Source organism: Halyomorpha halys, unplaced genomic scaffold (assembly GCF_000696795.3).
Source record: "Halyomorpha halys isolate HHAL.00 unplaced genomic scaffold, Hhal_1.1 Scaffold863.1, whole genome shotgun sequence".
Taxonomy (NCBI): domain Eukaryota; kingdom Metazoa; phylum Arthropoda; class Insecta; order Hemiptera; family Pentatomidae; genus Halyomorpha; species Halyomorpha halys.
The window spans coordinates 96,765-118,597 of NW_027105160.1; the positions used below are offsets into that span (position 1 = coordinate 96,765).

Below are 21,833 nucleotides of genomic sequence, written 5' to 3' on the forward strand. Positions count from 1 at the left end.
TTTTTTATTTATTTAATGTAATTTGCAACTGTACAAAATAATAAGTAAATTGGATGAATGTTTCAAACACTTGAAAATCTTGGGAAGGGACTACCAATTGGTGGTACTTCAAGCGTTAATTTAAATTAGAAGTTCCCGTGGCCATATTTTTTTGAAACGCCTGGGAGGATTATCAGGGATTGTTAAGGATGAGAGATTAAGAACTAATAGGTTAGGAGTTTGGAATGAAAAGACGCATATCTGTTTTCGGCCAAATCTGCAACTAATGGGATGTTAAGGTCTTTGTGAATGAGTTTATTTCTAACGTAATAAGGAGCATCAAGGATTTTACGTAGGATTTTGGATGCGAGAGGAATTTGATGGCTTGGTAGAGCCCCAGAGCTTAATTCCATATGTCCAAATTGAAATGAAATGAAAAATTGTTTATTATTCTGCGACTAGGTCCCTTTAGAACAATTACAAAGGCAATTTTAATTTTATAATAACATTTATTGGCCTTATAACAGTGTGACCACACTTAATTATAACATATCTACAGAGAGAAAAAAATAGATTAATTAAAAAACTAACTGACTAAGTAAAAACAAAACAAAAAAGTTAATTACAAAATATCTGTGCTATTATAATAATGGATCAGATTGGTAAAGCAAAAGGTAGTGAAATTGAAGGGATTTAAACAAGGAAAGGGTTGGTACATGACGTGAAGAGGGAATGGAGTTCCTGATATTGGTCTGATTATCATAGTGTATAATAATTGTTTGTAGTGAATGAAAAGTTTAGAGCGTTTGTCAAGTAGGTGTTGTAGCAATCGAAATCTACGAGCAATTTCTTGTCGTTTCAGTCTTGTAGTAGAAGTAGTCTCTTGTCAAGATGGAGTCCTAAGTATCGAATCTGTCGCTAGGTTTAAAATTGATAACTTGTGAAGCGTTGTGATAACTTAACTAACAGATTTCCTGTTTTAATAAATTATTTAATTGTCATTAGTTGTCATCTTTATTTCAATCTGGCAGCCTTGCAAAGTAGGGCGAAGCGTTGGTTAAGAATAAATAGTTTTCTTTTACTATTTCGATACCTTTATTGACCGCCACCCGGACTATCTTCCACCAATCTACTTTATACGGTCAACTATCTTCTTCCAATATAAATGATGTAATATTAGTTTACTAGATAACTGGCATTTATCCTCATAAAAATAAGGTTATTGTTGGACTAAAGAGTAGAACAAATTTATTTTGCCTTATATATATATGATATGAGATATATATATTATAAATGTCAACATAGGAGAGGTTTACAATCCGGCTCCTAAGAGGATCGAAGGCCTATCGGACGTTATCAGGGAAGATAGAAGACACCGCCTCAGGCTTGGATTTGTACCCGCTCGGGACGGAAGAAGCGATCAGAAAGAGGAAATAGGAGCCAGGGAACAGATGAATTCGATTTACTTCGCTGGCAGGCGAACTAATCGTCAGCGAGTGATTCCAACTCCTCCATTCCCTGTCAATATTAAATCCCTTTGCCGATAGAAATTAAATTCCCTGTGCCCTCTCCTGGTGCAAATATCTGTTTATTCATCCAGAATATGTCTGACTTTTTCACACTAGCTACAAGTGGAAAACAACTATTTTTCCTATTTTGAGAACAATAAATAAATATTAAATATGTACCATGGGAGAAAAAAGTTTTGTCCATTAGATTTTTTGAATAAAGTGATGGGAGAACACTTATCTAGGTAAAAGAAAACAAAATAACTGACCTTGCGACTGCTATTAAATTTTAAAGATTTTCCAATACTTAAAAATAGCTGAAAAAGTAAAAATTAAATTGAAGTTGTTTAGGTGGTTGTGTGAGATCAGATGATTATGACTCCAAATTAATATTTGAGGTACTCTATACTAGAAGGCTTCGACAATGCGTGTTCATACAGGTCAGGTTCCTGGTTAGGAAATAATTGGACTGGGTAAGTCTTACAGGAACTAGCCGTAAGTGCTCGAAGGATGGAAACTTCGCTATGCAGGGAACGAACTTGCAGTCGCGAAGGGTTAGGTAAGTCCTACGGATAAGAACCGTAGGGTCTTAAAAGATGCGGAACGAGCCTGCAGTTGCCAAGGGGTTTGTAAGACTTACGGGCCTTTCGAAAGGAGATAAGATACAGGAAGGATGAAAGATCCAGAGATGGCTGTGTGAATTATAAGTCAATTATACATTTCCCTAATTAGCCCTACAACGCACTGATCCTCTGTGTATATCGTTTCATCCACTACCTACGGAGAAATTCGTGAAGGAAAATTTCTTTTTTTTTTTCTTACCTCCTAAGATTTTATTTATTTTAAACAATTACAATACATAGTACTTAAAACTAAGAAATATATATACATATTTACATTTGTATCTTCCTTTGCCTTGTGGCATTATAAGATGAGGAAAACAGGAAAATTTCGTCTGCCAATTTCTGCCTCGTTCACTCTGGGCTATTTAACGCCAACGAGATATGGTAAGGTAAGGTGTTCGTTTTTAGTGGATCAGAAGATTCTGTTGTAATATTTATTGATTCTAATAATTCATTTATGAATATTACAATATATAACATGGTTATTAGTTTATAAAATCAAAGTATTTACAAGAAATATACATTTCAATATATGATACGTGTCTGACGAGTGTAGTAGTTCTCTTGTTAGCTGGTAGGTCCCCTAATCCAGACCTTTAGTGGTTTTGGCCTTAAGTAGTTACAGTACAGACCAGCAGGTAGCGGAGTCGCTATAAAGAAGGTGCTATATTACAAAGATCTGAATATGAGCTGAAATTAATTTAATGTTTATTTATTCCTATATTAGACTGGAAAACTCAGTTTTTAACTTCTGAAAACTACTACTAGAAAAATGAAGTAAATTGCTAAGTTTAAAGTAGAATTTAAATAAAAATATTTCTAGTGCCAGAGTTGGGCAGAAATCATCTGAGTAATTTAATTACATCTTCAATTTCATGTTTCAGTTTCAGTATAATTTCACTAAGATAACCGATAAATAGTCCAAAAAATCAAAAATTAGTACTTTTGAATTACAATTACTGTAATTGTGTAAAAGTAATTTCAATTACTCCATACAATTACTTGGTTGTAATGAGGTGTTTATAGTTGATTACAGATTCAATATGAGGAGATGGTCGGGAGTACTGATTCACAAATAAGTAAAACTTATTTATTTTACCAAGGTTTCGACCTTAATTTCAGGCCTACATCAGGGCTGAAAAACCAAATGTTTTCAGTATTTTCGTAAACGTAAGAATGTAATTGGTAATTGCAATTACTTTGGTTCAAACAATTACAGTTATAGTAGTTCATGAAGTAATTACAATTACAATTACTTGTCTCTCAAAAAAAAAAATTAAATTGAATTTGTCTCTGAATTCCCCATATTCAAATCAAGTCTATTTGAGGGTCACATTATAAAAGACTGATTAAATAACTGAGTAAATCTCTTCAGCTATTTAAGTTTAAAATTGAATTTAATGGGTTTTATTCCATTGTAGGAGCTGAAAGAGAGCTTCAACTATGGTCTGTTCTGCCCTCCAGTAAATGGGAAGGCTGGCAAGTTCTTGGATGAAGAGAGGAGGCTAGGAGACTATCCTTTCAATGGTCCTGTAGGATATCTGGAAGTAAGTTTTCTCTTTACATCATTTTAATTTTATTATGTGTTGATTGCTAACTGCTGATATTATTAGAGAAGAAGGTGGTCAAACGTACGGTCAGTGAGGGATACAAATAGTTTTTATTCTTGCCAATATTTTGGCCAGAATTTCATACCTTCGTCAGGACAAAGTATAAAAAAACAAAGCAATGTGAAATATGATGCAGTTATAAAAAAGAAAACATAAATATTTTAATTTTTCTATTAAAATTACCTTTCAAGATTTTATTCATTTTTAAGGTTATCAAAAATAAAAACATAAAAAAGTCATGGTAAGTGTAAATAATTTTTAAAAAATAGTTATTATCATCTTATGGTTTTGAGCTGTAGTGGAAAACTAGATAAGTGCATTCTCTTCAAATGGCTGTTGAATTAAATTGAAGCAATTGGGCATAATTGTCAAAGTTGGAGCTGTTATAATTTTTTTATGGTACCTTGATATCATTTAGGCTTAATTTATGAATTAGGTTTTAATTGTCACAATATTTTAAAGTCAAAGGTTTTAATTGTCACAATATTTTAAAGTCACTAAGTTTTGTACTTAGCACCTAAACTTTTTGTATTGTGGAAAGAGCAGATGTGAACTGAAGGGCTAGTATGAACCATATCTCACCCCATTTTGTAGTTTTAATGTAATGTTTTTCCTAAGGTAAATGTATGTTTTGTGTAGAATAAGAGGAAAAACTTTTCTCCAGTTTCTCAAAGCTCTTGATGAAAAATATCCATTTGATTATATTATTAATTTAATCTGTATAACGTTCTGTTACTCTCTAGACTTTACAAAAAAAAAAAAAAAAAAAGCATGTCTGTGAAACTGTGAATTTAATTAAAAATATTATTGCTTATCTGAAATTTTGCAGGGAAACATTTCATGATCTTTCCCTACTAGCTATTCAATTTAAATACAAGATGAATGGATGTCATTTGCGCTCTTACTTCTTTGGAATAAGTCTGTTCTTGCACCAACAATGGGACTTTTGATTTTTTTTATTGTTTATTAGTACATATTAACTGACAAAGTTTTAAATATTAATCTTCAAAATTATATTATTATTAGCTTACCATAATCAAATTTTTTTAAATTTTGGAACTAAAAATTAAAATTTTATTTGCCCTTTATTTCATTCTCATTGCACTTATTTTTCCTCATTTAGTGTGTTCTGTATTTTTATATTTATCTTTCTTTTCTGCTTTTTTATTTGTTATTTTTTCTGTTTTTATTAATATAAACATTCTCGTTTATTTTTTTACTTTTCACTATTCTTCTTATTTTTCTTTTCTTTAATTTACTTTGTTCGTTTAGGTATAAATTTTCATATATATTAAATCATTTTTAGCTATACCTTAGTTAACTTTTATTTCATGTTATTTATTCTATTACTTTGTTACAGTCTTTTGGTCGCTTATATCTTTGTATCATAAGCCCTGATGAAGCCTTGCAAAGTGGGGCAAAACATTGGCTAATAATTAATTGTTTAATTACTATTTGAGATATTTTGACCCCACCTGGACCATCTTCCTTTTATATATTGTAAAATTTTAGTTTGCATTTACCCTTACTTACTTACTTTGCCTTATTTCACAATAATTTAATTGTCTTGCATTTAATAATTTATTACTATTACTAATGTTTATAATAATCTATAGAAGATGACAAAGAAACAATATTTCTCTCATGTAATAAAGGTTGTATAAAAAACAGGCCATTGTTATTTCCACTAGAGTGAGATATAAATGATATACGTCATATCACAAAGACTCATCTAGAAACGAAGATTGAAAATTAAAGTCTCAGTTTAAATATTGAATGCTATATCATGATTATTATTTTATGATACAAATCTATAAGCTTTAAGTTATAAATAATTAGAAGTTATGAAATTATTTTTTTTTCAAAAATTTTGGTGTAAATCGTCAATAGGGTCAGACATCTTAAGGTTTGTTCTTACAGTCTACATAACAGAAAATTGATGTTTACATGTTTTTAACATAAAAATTAATTTTTATTATTACTAAATTATTAATTAACATACTTTTAATGTGGTCTTATAAAAAATCTAAACAGTAATTTCTTTTATCGATCTCATGGTGTTGTCTGCTTTTGTTTACTTGCTATAACAACTTATTTGTGGAGGAGAGGGGAGGGAAATCTGAAATTTAATTATACTTTTGACCAGAAATTTATATCTTACTGGAGGTCTGAGGAGTATTCTCTGAAATTAGTCTTTTTCCTAAATATTTTTGGATAACTAACCTCTCAAAATAGTGATCATATCCAATTTTGAGTATAAAAGCCTCTTTGAATAATATTTTACCATAATTTTACTCAGTTTGTAAAGTAGGTTCTCAAATATCAAATTTCTCAACTCTGTTTTTTAAATTATTGTGAGATAGGAGGCGATATTTTCCTCCTCTATCCTCTCTCTCCCACAACAACGACCCTGCCCAATACCCTTGGTTTTTTCCTTACTTTTTTAAAAATAAAAAAAATCTACTCTTTGTGATGTGGTTTCCTCATTTACATTTATTTCTAAGCAAAGCACGGCAATAAATTTCATTGTAGATCAATTTTTTTAATTGTAACAATTTTATTTTTATTGAAATTAATCTTTATTTTATTATTTGATTATTTCAGTTGAAATATAAACGAAGGGTTTACAAGCAGCTTAGTCTGGACGAGAAGCAGCTTAAGGCCCTCCATACGAGAACCAACCTGCGAAGATTCTTGGACTATGTCACGAATTCACAGGTGGAGAAGATTACAAAAATGTGTTCGAAGGGATTGGATCCCAACTTCCATTGCCCGGACACAGGAGGTACTCCCTTCTAATTTTTAATTTCTTTTTATTTAATTATTTTCTCCCCTTTCTTACTTATCAGTATTGTGGGGTTTAAATAAAGTAATTAATTACTTTGTGTTTCAACACACTTTCATAACATAACTAGTGAGGAGTCCTGTCCTAAGTATGGTTTTAACCCTGTCTTCCTCTCACTCTTCCTCTTTTCCATACTTCCCTCAATATTTCTTGATGTTATATTTATTTAACCTTTAATTTATGATTTTTTTATGACCCTATTTTTTAAGCCATTATCCATTAAAACTTTGATCATAAATTTTATATTTATACACCTTAGAGATGGATACTATACCCTATACCTCATTTATAAGGTTATGTATTACCTTTATTGGGGCGAGGGGTTTTTCATGATTGAAAACCAATTATCTTCCCCAGAGTAAATTTTCGCTGGTTCGGGTGGTAAATAAAAAAATGGTGGATCTGAAAATAATCTCATAAAAAAAAATAAAATAATAAAGAAAAGAAAATGATAAAAAATAAAATTCCTTTAAGGAAGCTAGATGAAGAGAAAAAAAATAGTCAGTCACAGATGGCCATGGGGTCGATAAGCACATATCAATGACATCTTTCGATTCTAATTTCATGCAAGATGTCTTGAAGCTGAGGTTGAGTCGGTAGAAATAAGAGGATGGGTGAGGGTCCCTTGAAAGGGATTAAAAAAAAGATAAAACAGTCGTGAGTAAGAGTGAGACATTAGTTTGATTGCTCCAATCTTTGTCTGTACTGACTGCAGATTGCCCTTATCAGTCTGTATCCAGACCGTAATCCTCCTGCAGTTCATAAGGTTCTTTTACATCATGCTACACTGCAGCAATGTATTTTAATACTCGTACCACAACAAACCTCCTTATTTATGTCATAAATTCTAATTTAATTTTAATTACAAAATAAAAACTGACTTGTTGTTAAAAAAAGAGAAACTAACTTATAATTAACAAAAAAATAAAGACCAATTGGAAATAAATAAAAATTGAATTAAAAAAAATAGAAACTACACTTTTGGGCTTTAACAACCTTAATCATACATTTCTTATTTATATGCCTTAGAAATGGTTTTAGGGCAGGGGTTTTACTTTACTTATAATACCCCAACTTGTTGGTCTAGCTTCAATTTTCATCCTGGATTATCTCACATCATCCATTCGACAAACATGTCCCAACCGTCTAAGCTGTTTGTTTTCGATATGATTGTCCCAATGGAGAGACTTCTTATCATTTACTGATCCTTTTTTTCTGATGCCATCTTGTATTGTTTTTCCTATAGCTCTGTATAAGAACTTCATCTCAGCACCAGTGATCCAACTGGCATGCCTTTTGAGCATCGCCCAGCTCTCACTGTCATATGCAAGGATAGGTAGGTACATAGAATTGTTGATATGCATTTTTGCATTTCGTCCTATTTCATAGTGTCTAATAATAAAATTATCAATCTGGTTGTTCAGGCTCACCTTTAAAATTCTATTAGCTGTTTGTTGGTCTATCCTTCCCTACCTATTTATTATGGTTCTTTAGTAGTTTTGTCTCTAGAAGCTTCCTGTTAAATGGATTTAAACATTTTCTTCTTCTTTCTATGAGAGAACTAGGTTTTTAGAGTTGTTTATGAATATTCCTTGCCATAAAAACTCCTGTTCCCATGCTACCAGTGACTGTTTTAGTTTTCTTTCCAAGTCTGCAATCAGAATAAGGAATATCCACATCTCCCATTTTCTAATTTGAAGAATGTGTTGGGCTAGAGATATTACTAGAGTGCCCGAAGAAGGTATTCCAAGACAGTTACTCAACGAAAGGGTCTACCAGATGAGAATAAAAGGTGGACTATGGCTTAGATTGGAGGGTGCTATCATATGCCCAAAACATGCTGACCACTCATACTCACTGGCAAGTGATTGCACAAAATAGGGTTTTCTATTGAACCATTATTGAGGAGATGAAGGACCATATCTGTCTTTTGCACTATAAAATCAGTAAACTAGTCTATGTTGTTCTGCACTTGCATATCTTATTGATCACATCCATTATGATAATAAATAAGAGAGATAGGACTTAAGATTGTCATCTTGTCTGACTTCTTTATCAACAGAAACAATTTAGATTCCTTATTTTATTCACAATTAATAAACTATTGACATAAACAATAAATGGTTGTGTAAATTTCAATCCTTAAAAATATTTCAGAAACACCTCTGAGCATTGCCGCTGCCATAAAGAAACCAGGTAAGGTGTTGATGGCCTTAGTGAACGGAGGCGCGCTGCTGGACTACAGAACGAAGGAAGGCTGCACCGCTCTCCACAGAGCTGTGCAGGCCAATTCGCTGGAGGCAGTCACCACACTCCTCGAACTAGGGTCATCACCAAACTATAAGGATGCTAAAGGGCTAACTCCCCTATACTGGGCCGTCACCCAGCCCACTGATCCTCTTCTGTGCGAGGGTTTGCTGCATGACCGCGCTACTATTGGCGCACAGGACTTGCAAGGATGGCAGGAAGTTCATCAGGTAGGATTCACAAAGCTTTTACTATGTCGAATAAAACATTTTCTGTTAAGAATCATTGTGGCACAGTACGAAACCTATCGTATGGAGAAAACTGTGTTTCAAACTTTTATAAAATTACAAACTAAATCAAGACCCATTTCATTTTTTATCCTGTTAACCTGAAATTACTAAATGTTTAACCAAAATTGACTTTCACCGCTATCTTTATTTAACAAACATTCATTTTGTTCTCCCCTTTCTGGTCATATGTCGCACTATAGAGGTAAGGTGTCAAAATAAATTTTTGCCACTTTTAGACTTAAAAGAGGAGTCATTGTAGAGTTGTTTTGTGGTATTATACTTAAAAATAAAATTTTTGAAATCTCTCAAGCATCAAAATTGAACAAATATCCAGTTTATTGTTTTAACCAACATTAAGTTCTTTAGAGTCACAAATACCCTTTTAGAACTAAATTATTTAATTTTTTTATTATTTCATTCCTTAAATAATTTTTAACTTAATATTTATTCATTTGCAGGCATGTAGGCTTGGTTTAGTTCAACATCTGGAACAATTGTTGTTCTACGGGGCTGATATGAATGCCAGAAATGCCTCAGGAAATACACCATTGCATGTGTGCGCCGTCAACTCCCAGGACTCTTGTGCTAGGCTGCTTCTGTTCAGGGGATGCCAGAGGGACGCTCTGAACTATGCCAATCAAACCCCTTATCAGGTGGCGGTGATTGCCGGCAATCTAGACCTTGCTGATGTTATCCAAAATCATAGGCCTGAAAACGTTGGTAAGTTAGCATGCAAGGTAGTATTGACCGCATCTTTGTTGTTCTTGCGTTAGTTATGTTGGTTAGTCTACATTCTGTATTTTGTAGAAGTAGTAAATGACTGTTTTTGATTAATTTTCATTATCCAAATATATTTATTTAGGTCTTATAAAAGCTATGAAGGAAGTTTGTTCCTCTAATAATATTATTTAAAAAAAAATTTTTTTATTTTAAGACATTACATTGGTATTTTCTTTATATTCTAAAATTTCAGCTGTTGCATGTTTTCCCTCATTTAATCTTGCCATTGAATCGCATGTGAATTTTGGTTGATGATTGTCTTTGGCATTTATTGGTTAGATTTTAACTTCACTTTGTTCGATATTGTTGTATCCACAATTTTTTAAAGCATGTTTTTCTCATTCCATTATTTCTGGATGGTCATTGTGTGGTGGAGGTTTTGATGGCGGTTGGTGTGGTATTGGTGGTGGTATCATTTTGGGAGACTTTAATTACAATTTTTAAATTAATCTTCATTTTATTCAAAAGATTTTTTAAATTTCGCATGGTTTCTATAATTTAATTTAAATTTAAGAAGGTAGTTTGAATAAGACTAATACACTCTCATTTTTTTTTTTCACGATAGCAAACAAGCACTTAACATAACACTGTTTAGTAATTACTAATATTTTATTCGAATGATATTTTTTTATTTATTGGTGGTGGCTCTTTTGAAATATTTTCTATTTCAGAAATGAAGTGTTTTGTAAAATATTGATTATATGTTGTTTTTTTAAAGAAATTAATAGACTATATTTTTATTGTAAATGAACTATCCTAACGTTTTATCTTAGTTTTGTTTTCTTGTTCAATGTTCTCAAAAACTTTGTATTTTATTTTTTGAAAGGTTATATGGTGGTTACTAGTGCTAGATCCATTATGCTATCTTGATAGTTTGAATTTTTATAATTTTCATTAAGATATATTTTTCTTTTGCCTACCACTTTAAAATACAATTAAGTGTTTTTATTTTCTTTTGATCTGTTGTAATGGATACTAACATAGGGATTATTTGTTATTTTAACATTTAATTTCACAGCTATGTAGTTCCAAAGAAAAATTTTATTTTTTTCTCTTCTGATCTATTATTTAAAAAAAAAATAAGAAGATACTATTTAATTAATATAACAAATACTATTTAATTAATCTTTTGACGAGAACTTCTTTTATTTGATAGTAAGATGGTCCATCTGTCTCAAAGACCGCTATGATCTTTAGGCAATGTTTTTCTTCTCCTTTTTTTATTTTTTGCTAACTTCATGATTTTTAGACTGTAAGGGTATAAATAAATGTAATATCAATTTTTTTTTTTACGCTAAACCCTGAAAATGCCAATAAATACAAATTTATTACTAGTATGAACTTTGATTTGCAGTTTTTATTTTATTACAAGTTTTAGGATTTGAAATGTGGTATTTAAACATTAATACAGATTGAAAATTGAAGTAGAGTAAAGTAAAGATCTCAAAATAATTACAAAAAATAAAAACAATTTGAAATCTTTTGATAAAAACTGTATGATTCATAAAAAACCTTCAAATAATCTTAATCAATTGAATTTATCATTCTGAAAATTGTGTTGTAAATCTGAACCTGTTTATAAAATCTAACATTTACGTTGTGCGTTTTTTTTTCACACCTAATTAAAAGTTTTAAAAAAAAATGTTAACTATCTGATATATATTTTTTCTTTTCTGTATGTAAACTACGTCTGTAATATAGATCTTGAATTTTTATTTAATGTGAAATCACATTCCTTGTTTAAATCTTTAGTCTTATTAATCAAATATTTTCTGCTGTATCATCGATATATATTGATCACTTACTGAAAAATAAGTTCTAGGTTAATAATTGATCTGAATCATTGGTATAGAGGTTCTTATTTTTGCCTTCTTTGTACCTTTGAAACATAGAGGATTTGTATTTTCAACAATTGATGGGACTGTTTAAATCCATAGATGTCATTAGAATCTTTATTTTGAGTACAAATAACATAACTCCTGAGATTAATATTTGGCTAACAATAACATAATCCAACAATTTACTACTAACAGCTTTTCGAATAACAAAATGCAAAATTTTTCTAAACCAAAATATTTTAAATAACCAGCATGTTAGAATCATTTCTTTGCTTGTATAATCAATATCAATAAAGCTGATTAAAAATATCTCTTTTGTCCTCTGAAAATTATTAAATATAAATTACGTTGAGTAATTTAGCTGTACACTCTAGGCTTACATTGTAATTATTTTATTGAAAAAATCTGAATATTTCTGTCCTTAATTTGGCAAATTATGTTCAACATTTTTTCCTGGGATATAACTGTAAATTTTATGTATTTTATTTATTCTTGATAAACGTATCATTTTTAAAGTTTTCAATATTGTTAAAAATTATTATACTGTAGGTTAAGATCTTTAAAAAAAAAATTAAGCACTTTTTGTTACTTTATTAGACATTTCACCTCTCAAAATGCTCTACTTTTTCTTCACTAAAAATTAAAAGAATTAAACATTTTTAATTGTAGGAAGACAAAATAGTAGAAAAAAATAATTATTGTTAGCCAACATATCACTCCACTTTTCATGGCTTCGTCAGGACTGTAATGCTATAACTACCAAATTTAAAAATTTCTACTTTATTTGGAGTAGGTCTGCTGGTTTAGTCTGGCTTTAAGAGATGTACCGTAGTCTGCTATAATATGTAATTATTTGTTCAGTTATTCTTATGAAGCCGATTGAACCCCTTTCCAATTATTTGGTTAGTTATGTTTTACTAAATTTTCTCCAGAATTTTCCCTAACTATTCTAAATTCAGCTATTGTTCATTTTTTTGCTAATTAATTAATCTTTAATGGTCTCTTCCCAAGTATGCATGTGTCATCTAGATACCTTCCTTCTAGATACATATGTATTTTTGTCCATTTATCCTACCTTTTTGGTCAAACTACCACATGGTACTAAAAAATATCTTTGGCTCTTATTGTAACATTTAACTATTGAACTGTATTCAGTAACCTTTAATGCGTAGCAATGCATGTTTGGTGTAGAATATAGGTCCCATCGTAAGAGGAGCCTATAACATCTCTTGTTTACGATTAACTTTTAGTATACTTTTAACAATTGATTTATCCTTTTAGTTTAAAATATTGAAGATTGAGATACAATGAAAAGTGAATTATGAGATTTTCTTACTGATGATTGGAGGTTATGAAAAGGATTGCCACTGTTTTTTCCCATATTCATTTCTTATTCAGTCACTAAAAAGAGCAGCACTTTAATCTGTTCAGGTGAACATTGACCATATCTATGTGGTCCAACTCTGCAATTAAAGAAGTTGTTAGCAAAAGTCATAGAAACAATTTGCTTACGTATGGGGACACTCTAACTGTGGCAGACAGGAAGCTGACCTTGAAGATTTGGGTTTTGATGGGGTTTAGTATTAGGAAGTATGTACAGTCTGAACAGACGAAGGGTGCAGACGGCCTTTACTAATTTTTCTAGGAGTTTAGCAAAGATTGTTTTATCACATTCTCTTGGTTTATTAGGCTTCCTTGTTAAAATTAAAAATAATTAAATATTTCTTCATTTCCCTTCTATTTAAATTTAGAACTGATTCATTAGAAAGCAAATTACAAAAACATTTATTCCACATGTTTTACAGTAAATACATCCATCATTTTAGTTATTGACATTAATATTAAAAAATCAGGTAAATATGAAAAAAAAAAAATGGAAAATAGAATCATTTTCATTTTTGACTGTTTTATTAACTTAATATATATAATAAATAACTTTATTATAGCTGGTCATTTGTTTTTCTTTGGGATTCTTATTTAATTTATATGTTAACAAAAGTAAAAATATTGAGAAAATAATAAACCTCTTTAATTCCACATTTTTAAATATATTAATAAAACATTATTTACAAAAAATTTTAGTTTTAAATATTGCTTTGCATTTTAGTGACATTTCGGCCTTATTTTAAAAACAATGTTGGCTGCCTTCAAGCATATCAGTTGTTGTATTCAGATTGGGCATTTCTTCCAATCTGCTGGGCAAAATGGACTTGATTGAACAAAATGGACTACATTATCAGTCTTTGGATATTTATTGGAGAAGTTTGTCGGGGGGTGTGGTCAGCAAAGAACAACATAAATAAACAAAACCATATTTATTTATTTTATGCCGATGTTTCGACCTGAGTTTCAGGTCTTCATCAGGGCTATAGAACAAAAGAGATAACAACAACATTTAGAGAAACATAAAATTGAAAAGAAATAGTATATAAACAAATTTGAAATTATACAAAATATTGAATTGAATCATAAATGATAAAAAATTGATAACTGATTACTGAATACTAAAAAAAAATTTTAATTGATTGATAATTAGATGTCAGTAGATTGAAAACAGTGAAAGATGAAATAAAATATCATGTAGGTAAGAAGATATGTATAATATTCTTATATTATACTTATATTATGCAAGTAGTGTCTAAAAAAACTGAACAAATAAATAAATTGAATCTACAAATTGAACAATATGACTGACAATGAAAAATAGTGAGTGGCTTATATCTGAATTACAGTGTGAGTATTAACTTATATACCTATACTTAAAAATATAAATATATGTGTGTGTATATATATATATATATATACACAATAGGAAAGAGGTAGAATATGGAGAATGGGAAAAGAATAATGTAACAAATATGAGAACTAGAAAGGAGACTCACGTTATGGCACAGAAGGTAGGCCTGCAACTGATTGATTTATGGTCTTCAGAAAGGCTCACCAGAGAGAGCTACAGGCAAAGGGTTCGCTAGAAACGTCACTGTTCAGAAAGACCGTTATGACACAACAGTTGATATGAAATACCAAAGTCAAGTTATAGTTTAAAAGAAAAACATAAAACCAGTGATATATAAAAATACGGAACCCAAAGGTCAAAAAATTATGAATAAAAATTAATAAGAATAAAAAATATTTTTATAAACAATAAAATCGAAAATAGATAATGGTTGATAAAAGAAAATAAATTATGGGTGCTTTAATAAATTAACTATTTGGAAATAGGCTAGGGATAGGTTTTGTTTATCTGTTTTGTGGTTGACTGGGGAAGCTTCTAATTGTATAAAAATGCTTTCGGATAGTAATCGTTTGTCGTGGTTTGGGACAGAGGCTAGTATGGTGGTATTGTCAAAATCAAAAGAATGTTTGAGTGTTAAGCTATGTTCAGATAATTTAGAAGCCATTTGGGCTGGGTTATGCTAACGGAATATTAGTTCCGGGTTATGCTCCCGCACAAATATTCTATGCTTCCCCTCCCGTAACTTCGTAGCTTCTAAATTATCTGAACATAGCTTAACAATCGGATCTGTTCGACAGGGGTAAGAGCAACATTATTAAAGGATACTGTAGGTTGGTAGGTTTACTATGAAGGGTAAAGGTGATTTGTTGGGATTTATATTAATCCTCCAATTATGACACCATTCTTCGAGGGCTGTGATATGGGATTTGAGAGTTTGGGATGCAATTAAAGGGTTATTATTAATTGTGAGTACACATTTGTCATCGGCATAATTATTGAGGATCTTCAAAAAGTTAAAAATTGTAATTACACAAACAATAGAATCATGTTCCAATTTACTGCACCATCTCAGAATTAGGAAACAAGCTATTTATATTATGACTCCGTTAATAGTAAATGTTTTCGAAAATTGCCAACAATATTTTTAAAAAAGTCTGAACGTTACACTAATGTATTATGTATTAAAATAAAGATTATGGAAATAAGTTTTTATTAATATTCATACTTAAAAAAAAAAAGTGGGATTAAAGTTTTATATTATTTCCTTAATGGTTTTTTCATTAATAGTATAAATTAAATAAATTTATTTTGATTAGGCTAAGATGGATTGATGATGTTTCACCACTATTTTATTATTGCTTTGGCCTAACAAGCCGTCCTCAGGTATTATCTGTAAAGATTCATAATTATTCTGCTGAAATACATGACAACAAAAATAAAAATAAGAATGAGAATAAAGGTGTTGCTAATCTCTGTACAAATTAATATTTATATGATAGACTACCTCTACACTACATATAATTATATCTTAATGCATTAAATCTATCTAACAATTACCATCTGTCATGCACTCAAATAAACATTATTTACAATTAACAGTTAAATATTATTACAATTAACTATCTTAGAAGATGCATTATGTATTAATTTAATTGTTTCATCTCTATATGATGTGGTATAATATGATAAAACTATAAACAATATAATTGAACTTGGGAAGGTTGATTTAGGCTTATTATTGTTAAATGTCATTATCAAGGATAGTGGTTATTAATTAAAAGTGTTTCAACATGATAATTAATAAATGGTTAATGATTAAAATTATATAAATATAATTTTTAGAATCTGAGTTTAATGATAATATGTTGTTTAAGCCATTAGTATCCGATACATTAAACATGCAACCAATACATTAATACATAATGCATTTTCCAAGAGTTAATTGTGGATAATATTTATTTAATGAAAGCATAACATATAATAATTGTAAGATAGAGTCATGTATTAACATGGAATTATATGCAGTGTAGGGATAGTTTAATATCGCTGAAATGTTCAGAAATTACCTTTATTCTTATTATTGTTGTTATGTTTTTTATGGTTGTTTTTATTTTTGTTATTCTTTTTTTTAATTTTTGTATTGTGGCACAATAATATTGAATCCTTGCAGATTGTACCTGCTGATGGCTTGTTAGGTCGAAACATTGTAAAACAATAATTAAATTGTGGTGAAGTATTATGAGCCCATCTTAACTTAGTTCACACACATGCTTTCGCCTAATATCAACTAATAAAAACATTTATTTTATTTTATATTTTTTTGTTTCTTATTCATCAGTTATAGATTAGGTGCTTGTGTCAATTTCATTTAAAGCATAAATATTTTCTAACATTCATATTTTCATTGTGTCATAATAAGCTTAAATCTTTACTAGCTCTCTATTTTACTGGTGTTCTTAATTGTTTACTAATGTTTAACACCTCACCTTTTCTATAACTGTTTATTTGTTTCTATTTTATTTTTTTGCTTTCATTTTATATGTTACATTTAGATTTATTTTTCATTTCTTTGTTACCGCTGGTTGCAAACGGTTTGGCTGAGAGTGCGTTGTCTATTTTTGCAGTCCCCTTTCGGGAGGCTCCCCGCTACAACCCCCGCAGGAGGTCCACACTCATCACCACCCTCCCCTCTCCCCGCTCTCCACCGAGTCCCTCTCCGTCCGATAGGTCCCTAGCTCCCTTCTCTTCAGCTTCGTCCTCCCTCAGCGATGGCAGTTCTGCAAGCAACAAGATCATTGAAGACACGGCCAGCTACGTTACAGGTAACACCGCTCAATCCCTCCACCCGCTCTTGACCATCATGTTTTTTATGTTATTAATAATTTTGATACTTAATCATTTTTATATGCCTGTTGCTAATTTTAATGTCTCTTTGTTATTTATTTTAATATATTTGTCTTTGTACTATTACATTTTTTCAGCATTGCTTGCTTCACAAATCTTTCTTTATTTCTTTAACTAATCAATGCATTCATCTTAGATAGACTAGTTATAATTTTTATAGTGATCACATTTTTAGCAGTTGTCAAACGTTATTATGTAGAGCTTTTGGTCTTCTAAAACTTAAGGTCACATTCTATGTTGATTAAAAATCTTTATTTGGTTAACAAAAAACTAAAAAAGTAACAGTTAAAAAATTGAAATCATGTATATTGCTTCTTCACTACTGATAGTAATGTCCTACCAATTCATGTAAGAAATAAAATGACCTCAGAACTGAAAATTTTCACTCAGATTTTTGTTTTAGACATCAAGAAACAAAGTTGGTTCCAACTCTGATTGTTAGCAAAGTTTCTCTATGGGCATTAAACGTACTATTGTTAATCCAATTTTAATTAAATTTTTGAAAACTGCTTGTCAGATTTGGCTCTAAGTTTAGGATTGATATAAACATGGTCCATTATAAATTTGATCAAATTTCATCCTCTACTTTAGCTTACTCATTTGAAAAATTGATTTTCTGGATATGCTTAAATTCACAAACTGCTCGCCTGAAAACTCTAGAGTTTATTCTGAAACAACAAATCGGTTATCTTAAAATATAGGTAATCATGTACCCAATAGAAATATGCAGCAAAAATATAATTAAAAAAAAAATAAAATAAGGGAATTGAAAAAAAAAAAAAAAATTAAATCTACCATTGCAATCCATGAAGAATTAGGGGTGCAGTACTTTTTAAGAAAGTTTTGTTACTAGACCAATGGTTATGCAAGGAGGTGATTAGGTCAGAATTATACTGGACTGCCAGATTTTTATCTAATTAAGGGTGCCCAATTCAGGAAACTGGGTGAACACCAGAGGTCTCCTGTACCCATTGGGTTAATTCACAGCTAAACAAAAGAAAAGAATAAGACAAAAAACAAAGAATAAGACTTCAGCCCCAACCATCTTCTCCTCATATAATTTATCTACGATCAACTATCTCTTATTATTAAAAAATAATTATCTGCCTTAGCCGGATTCGAATATGGGTTGTTGAAAATAAGCGAATAGAAAAATAGAAAATAGTAAGGAAGCTATACTCACTTAGCCAGCTTTTTTATTTTTTTTATTTTAACATAAATTTTAATGAAAGATATTTAATATAAAGTTCAATTGAATGGATCAATTTCAATGTAGTACAATATTTGATCAATGTGTTCAGAAAATATTTTTTCTTTAAAAAATAAAGAACTGTTAAAGTGGTCCTTTAATTAATCCATGACCGATTAATTATTATAAACTTTAATAAAAAATTTTAACAAATTAAAAGTTTTGGGGATTTGAAGTGGTCCTTTCAATTTCAAGTCCATCCATGGATTTAATCCATGACCGATCATAAACTTAATAATTCCATTTCACTGCTGCGATGACATAAATATGTTTTTTTTTTCTAAAACAGTTTTGAAGAAAATTCATTAACTCAATTTTAATTAAAAAAGTTAAGTTTTTATTAATAAAATGTATGAGGGAATCATACATGAGAAGAATACAATTTTTAATATAAACTTTAAAACCGTATTCATTGATTTTTTTTTTTTTGAACTTTTGTCACTTTTAAAAAAAAAGTCACAAAAATGTTTGGTTTAAAATAATTTAAAATGGAATAAATCATAACTGAAGTCAAGAAAGAGTGTGTAACATAAGGATAATTTTTACATTATTATATTTGATATTATTATTATTATGTATAGGCCATATCATAACTTCAATTCAAATACTTATTGCCCTTGATTTTGGTTACTTGTATTATTATTATTGAATAAAAATAATTTTTGAAGCTCCATTAAAAAAAAAAAAATCCAAAACCACGTAACTACATTTGTTTTAATCTGTAATTAAGAGATTTTGGAATTAAGGGCACAACAAATTAATTTTTTTATAAAAATGCTTTTTCTAATTGGATGTACAATTGTTGACAATTTCACTTCTGTTTTTTAAATGAGTAATGCATCTTGTGTTATTTTCTGTTATGCCATACATCTGTTTAATTCATTATGAAAACGTTTGTAAAAGCATGATCAATTTATTCCTGATATTTGCTTCATGATTTTTTGCTGGCAATATTGAATAGTGAACTGATATATTTTTCAGACTTTTTGCTAATATATACTGTTATATGAATAAAATTATATGAAATTTCATATAAAATACAACTTTTTAAGGGTTAGCTGAGCCTAGCCCAGTTCCCAGTTTGTATTTCTGTTTTTATTTTGTCAGTAATATTAATGTATGGGTTAACTTATTATATTAAGCTAAGTGCTACATTATAATAAGAGTTTTATGTAAAATACATTACATTATTTTTTTTTTACTAATTAATAATGATAGTATGAGTATAATTTAATACTTATTACTTAAGTAAATTGTTCATAATGCTATTAGAGCTTGAAATATTTTTTATAATATTGTTGAGGGTATAATTGGTCCTGGCTCTAATTAAAGACATGAAGTTCTCTTTATCAAAAGACCTCGACGATGCATGTGAAGTATATAAGGTTCAGCTTACCTACACAGGAGGTGAATTTTAAGGGTATTTACTGTAAATCCTCGCAGGATGGAAACTAAACTCTGTAAGGTATTCGCTTATGGTTGAGAGGTTTGTCAATCTTACAGGCATTTGCTGGAAGTTCTGATAAAAGGATTAAGAGAATAGGATGGAGGAGAAATTCAGATAAGGAAGAGTGGAATAATTGTATAATATACATTTCCAAAAATAGAGTTAGGATGTTGTGATCCACTGTTGCATATTGTTACTCACAGCATTCTAAGGAGGTGATAGAGTGAGACAGGTTATCACACCTTAGTTTGTCAAGTTGCGTTTAGTGGTCTTTCTGGGCTATTAAATGCCATCGAGATATGCTACATATAAGACATTACCTTTTAGCCAATGAGAAGATTTTATTGTAATCTTTATTGATTCAAATAATATGTTTAGGTTATATTACATTGTTTTTACATGTGTGGAATTAAATTATGTAAGAGTTATAGTATAGAACAACATAGAGTTATAGATGTTGTTGCTACATCATGAAATATTTTTACTACAATGAACCTTTCTTTCCTATGAAAGTTTAATTAAACTTAAAGCTTCAAAAAAAAAACTTAAAGCTTCAAGTCATTGTTATTGTTATTGTTAATCTACCTTGACTCAATAGACAACAATTCCTTTTCTCTTTAAAATATAAATAACATACATGTTTATAAACCAGCTGTATCTTGGAGTTTTGCATGGGTTCCATTCAGATTATACTCATCTTTTTCATAGACGTCATAAGTAGATTATCTATGATAATTGCAACTAACAGATCATTCGAAATTTAAGTGAAAAAACAAGACCAAGAAAATTAACACATTCAAATAAACAATTCTTCAGGTTTAAATATTAGTATAGATGTGGCTATATTGTCACAGTATAATAAAAGTATGTTTATGTTATTAATTTTTTATTAAAATGATTTTTTTATTTGCCTATTTTTTTCCAGCAAACTATTAAACTCAATATTTTTTAGAGGGAATTTTGCTCCCCCATACAAATACTTAACATATCTCAAAATTTTATTTTATTAGTATAAATAATTTTTTTATTCTATATTCTTTAATTAATATAAAAATAATTTTAAGAGAATTTATTATAATTGACAAAAATGACCTTGATTATGGATTAAATAAGTTCACACAAATTATATAATTTATTTATCTTTTCACTCCTTTGTTTGCAAATATGTAATGTTCCATTTTACATAATTTTTGAATCCACTTAACGTTACCAGTTTGTTGTTTTATTTTGATTTGATATGAGGATTGCAGAGATGTAAATTTAGTGTGTATGTTTCGGAATGATATTTTGATATTTTTCATTTGTGAAATCAAAGACTTTGTTGTTTGTATTGCTTAAAATTCAAACGTCTTGGGTTAAAAATTGTTAAATTTTAAGAAAATTTGATAGAAACTAAAAGTAAATATTTATTTTAAAATAGAGTTCCGCATAAAGTATTTTATCCAAGCTGAATTGACTGAACAGTGGATATAGTAATTCAAGATAGAAGAAACATGATGGAATATGTATATGGCAAATGTAATTAATGTTTGTTAATTTTATCTTTTGGTAGATTTTCAATCTAAGAAATTTAGGTGTTAGTATTTGTATTATTAATAATCAATCATATATGAAATGGGATCACTATGAATTTCAAAATAAAACTTTAAATGACATTATTTAAATAAATTAGTGATGTTTTGATATTTTAATTTTTGGCCATTTTTAAAACTTAAATTATCTGTGAACAAAAAGTCATAAAATAATTTAACACTGCTCTTGGTATTTTCTGTAATA

At 29.5% G+C, this 21,833-nt stretch overlaps 1 protein-coding gene across 5 annotated transcripts in view; it reads left to right on the plus strand.

Annotated features, from left to right (window-relative positions):
- The window catches only part of Prosap (prosap), a 101,358-nt gene that overhangs the window by 56,137 nt on the left and 23,388 nt on the right, over positions 1-21,833 (plus strand). For 3 of the 5 annotated variants that reach the window (XM_067048957.1, XM_067048962.1, XM_014430149.3), the window contains 5 exons: positions 3,532-3,657; positions 6,325-6,505; positions 8,723-9,042; positions 9,561-9,822; positions 17,082-17,279. In XM_067048957.1, the coding sequence (XP_066905058.1) occupies positions 3,532-3,657; positions 6,325-6,505; positions 8,723-9,042; positions 9,561-9,822; positions 17,082-17,279 (1,087 nt within the window). The remainder of the gene's footprint in view (positions 1-3,531; positions 3,658-6,324; positions 6,506-8,722; positions 9,043-9,560; positions 9,823-17,081; positions 17,280-21,833) is intronic. The other 2 variants (XM_067048965.1, XM_067048971.1) reach the window with 1 other exon arrangement.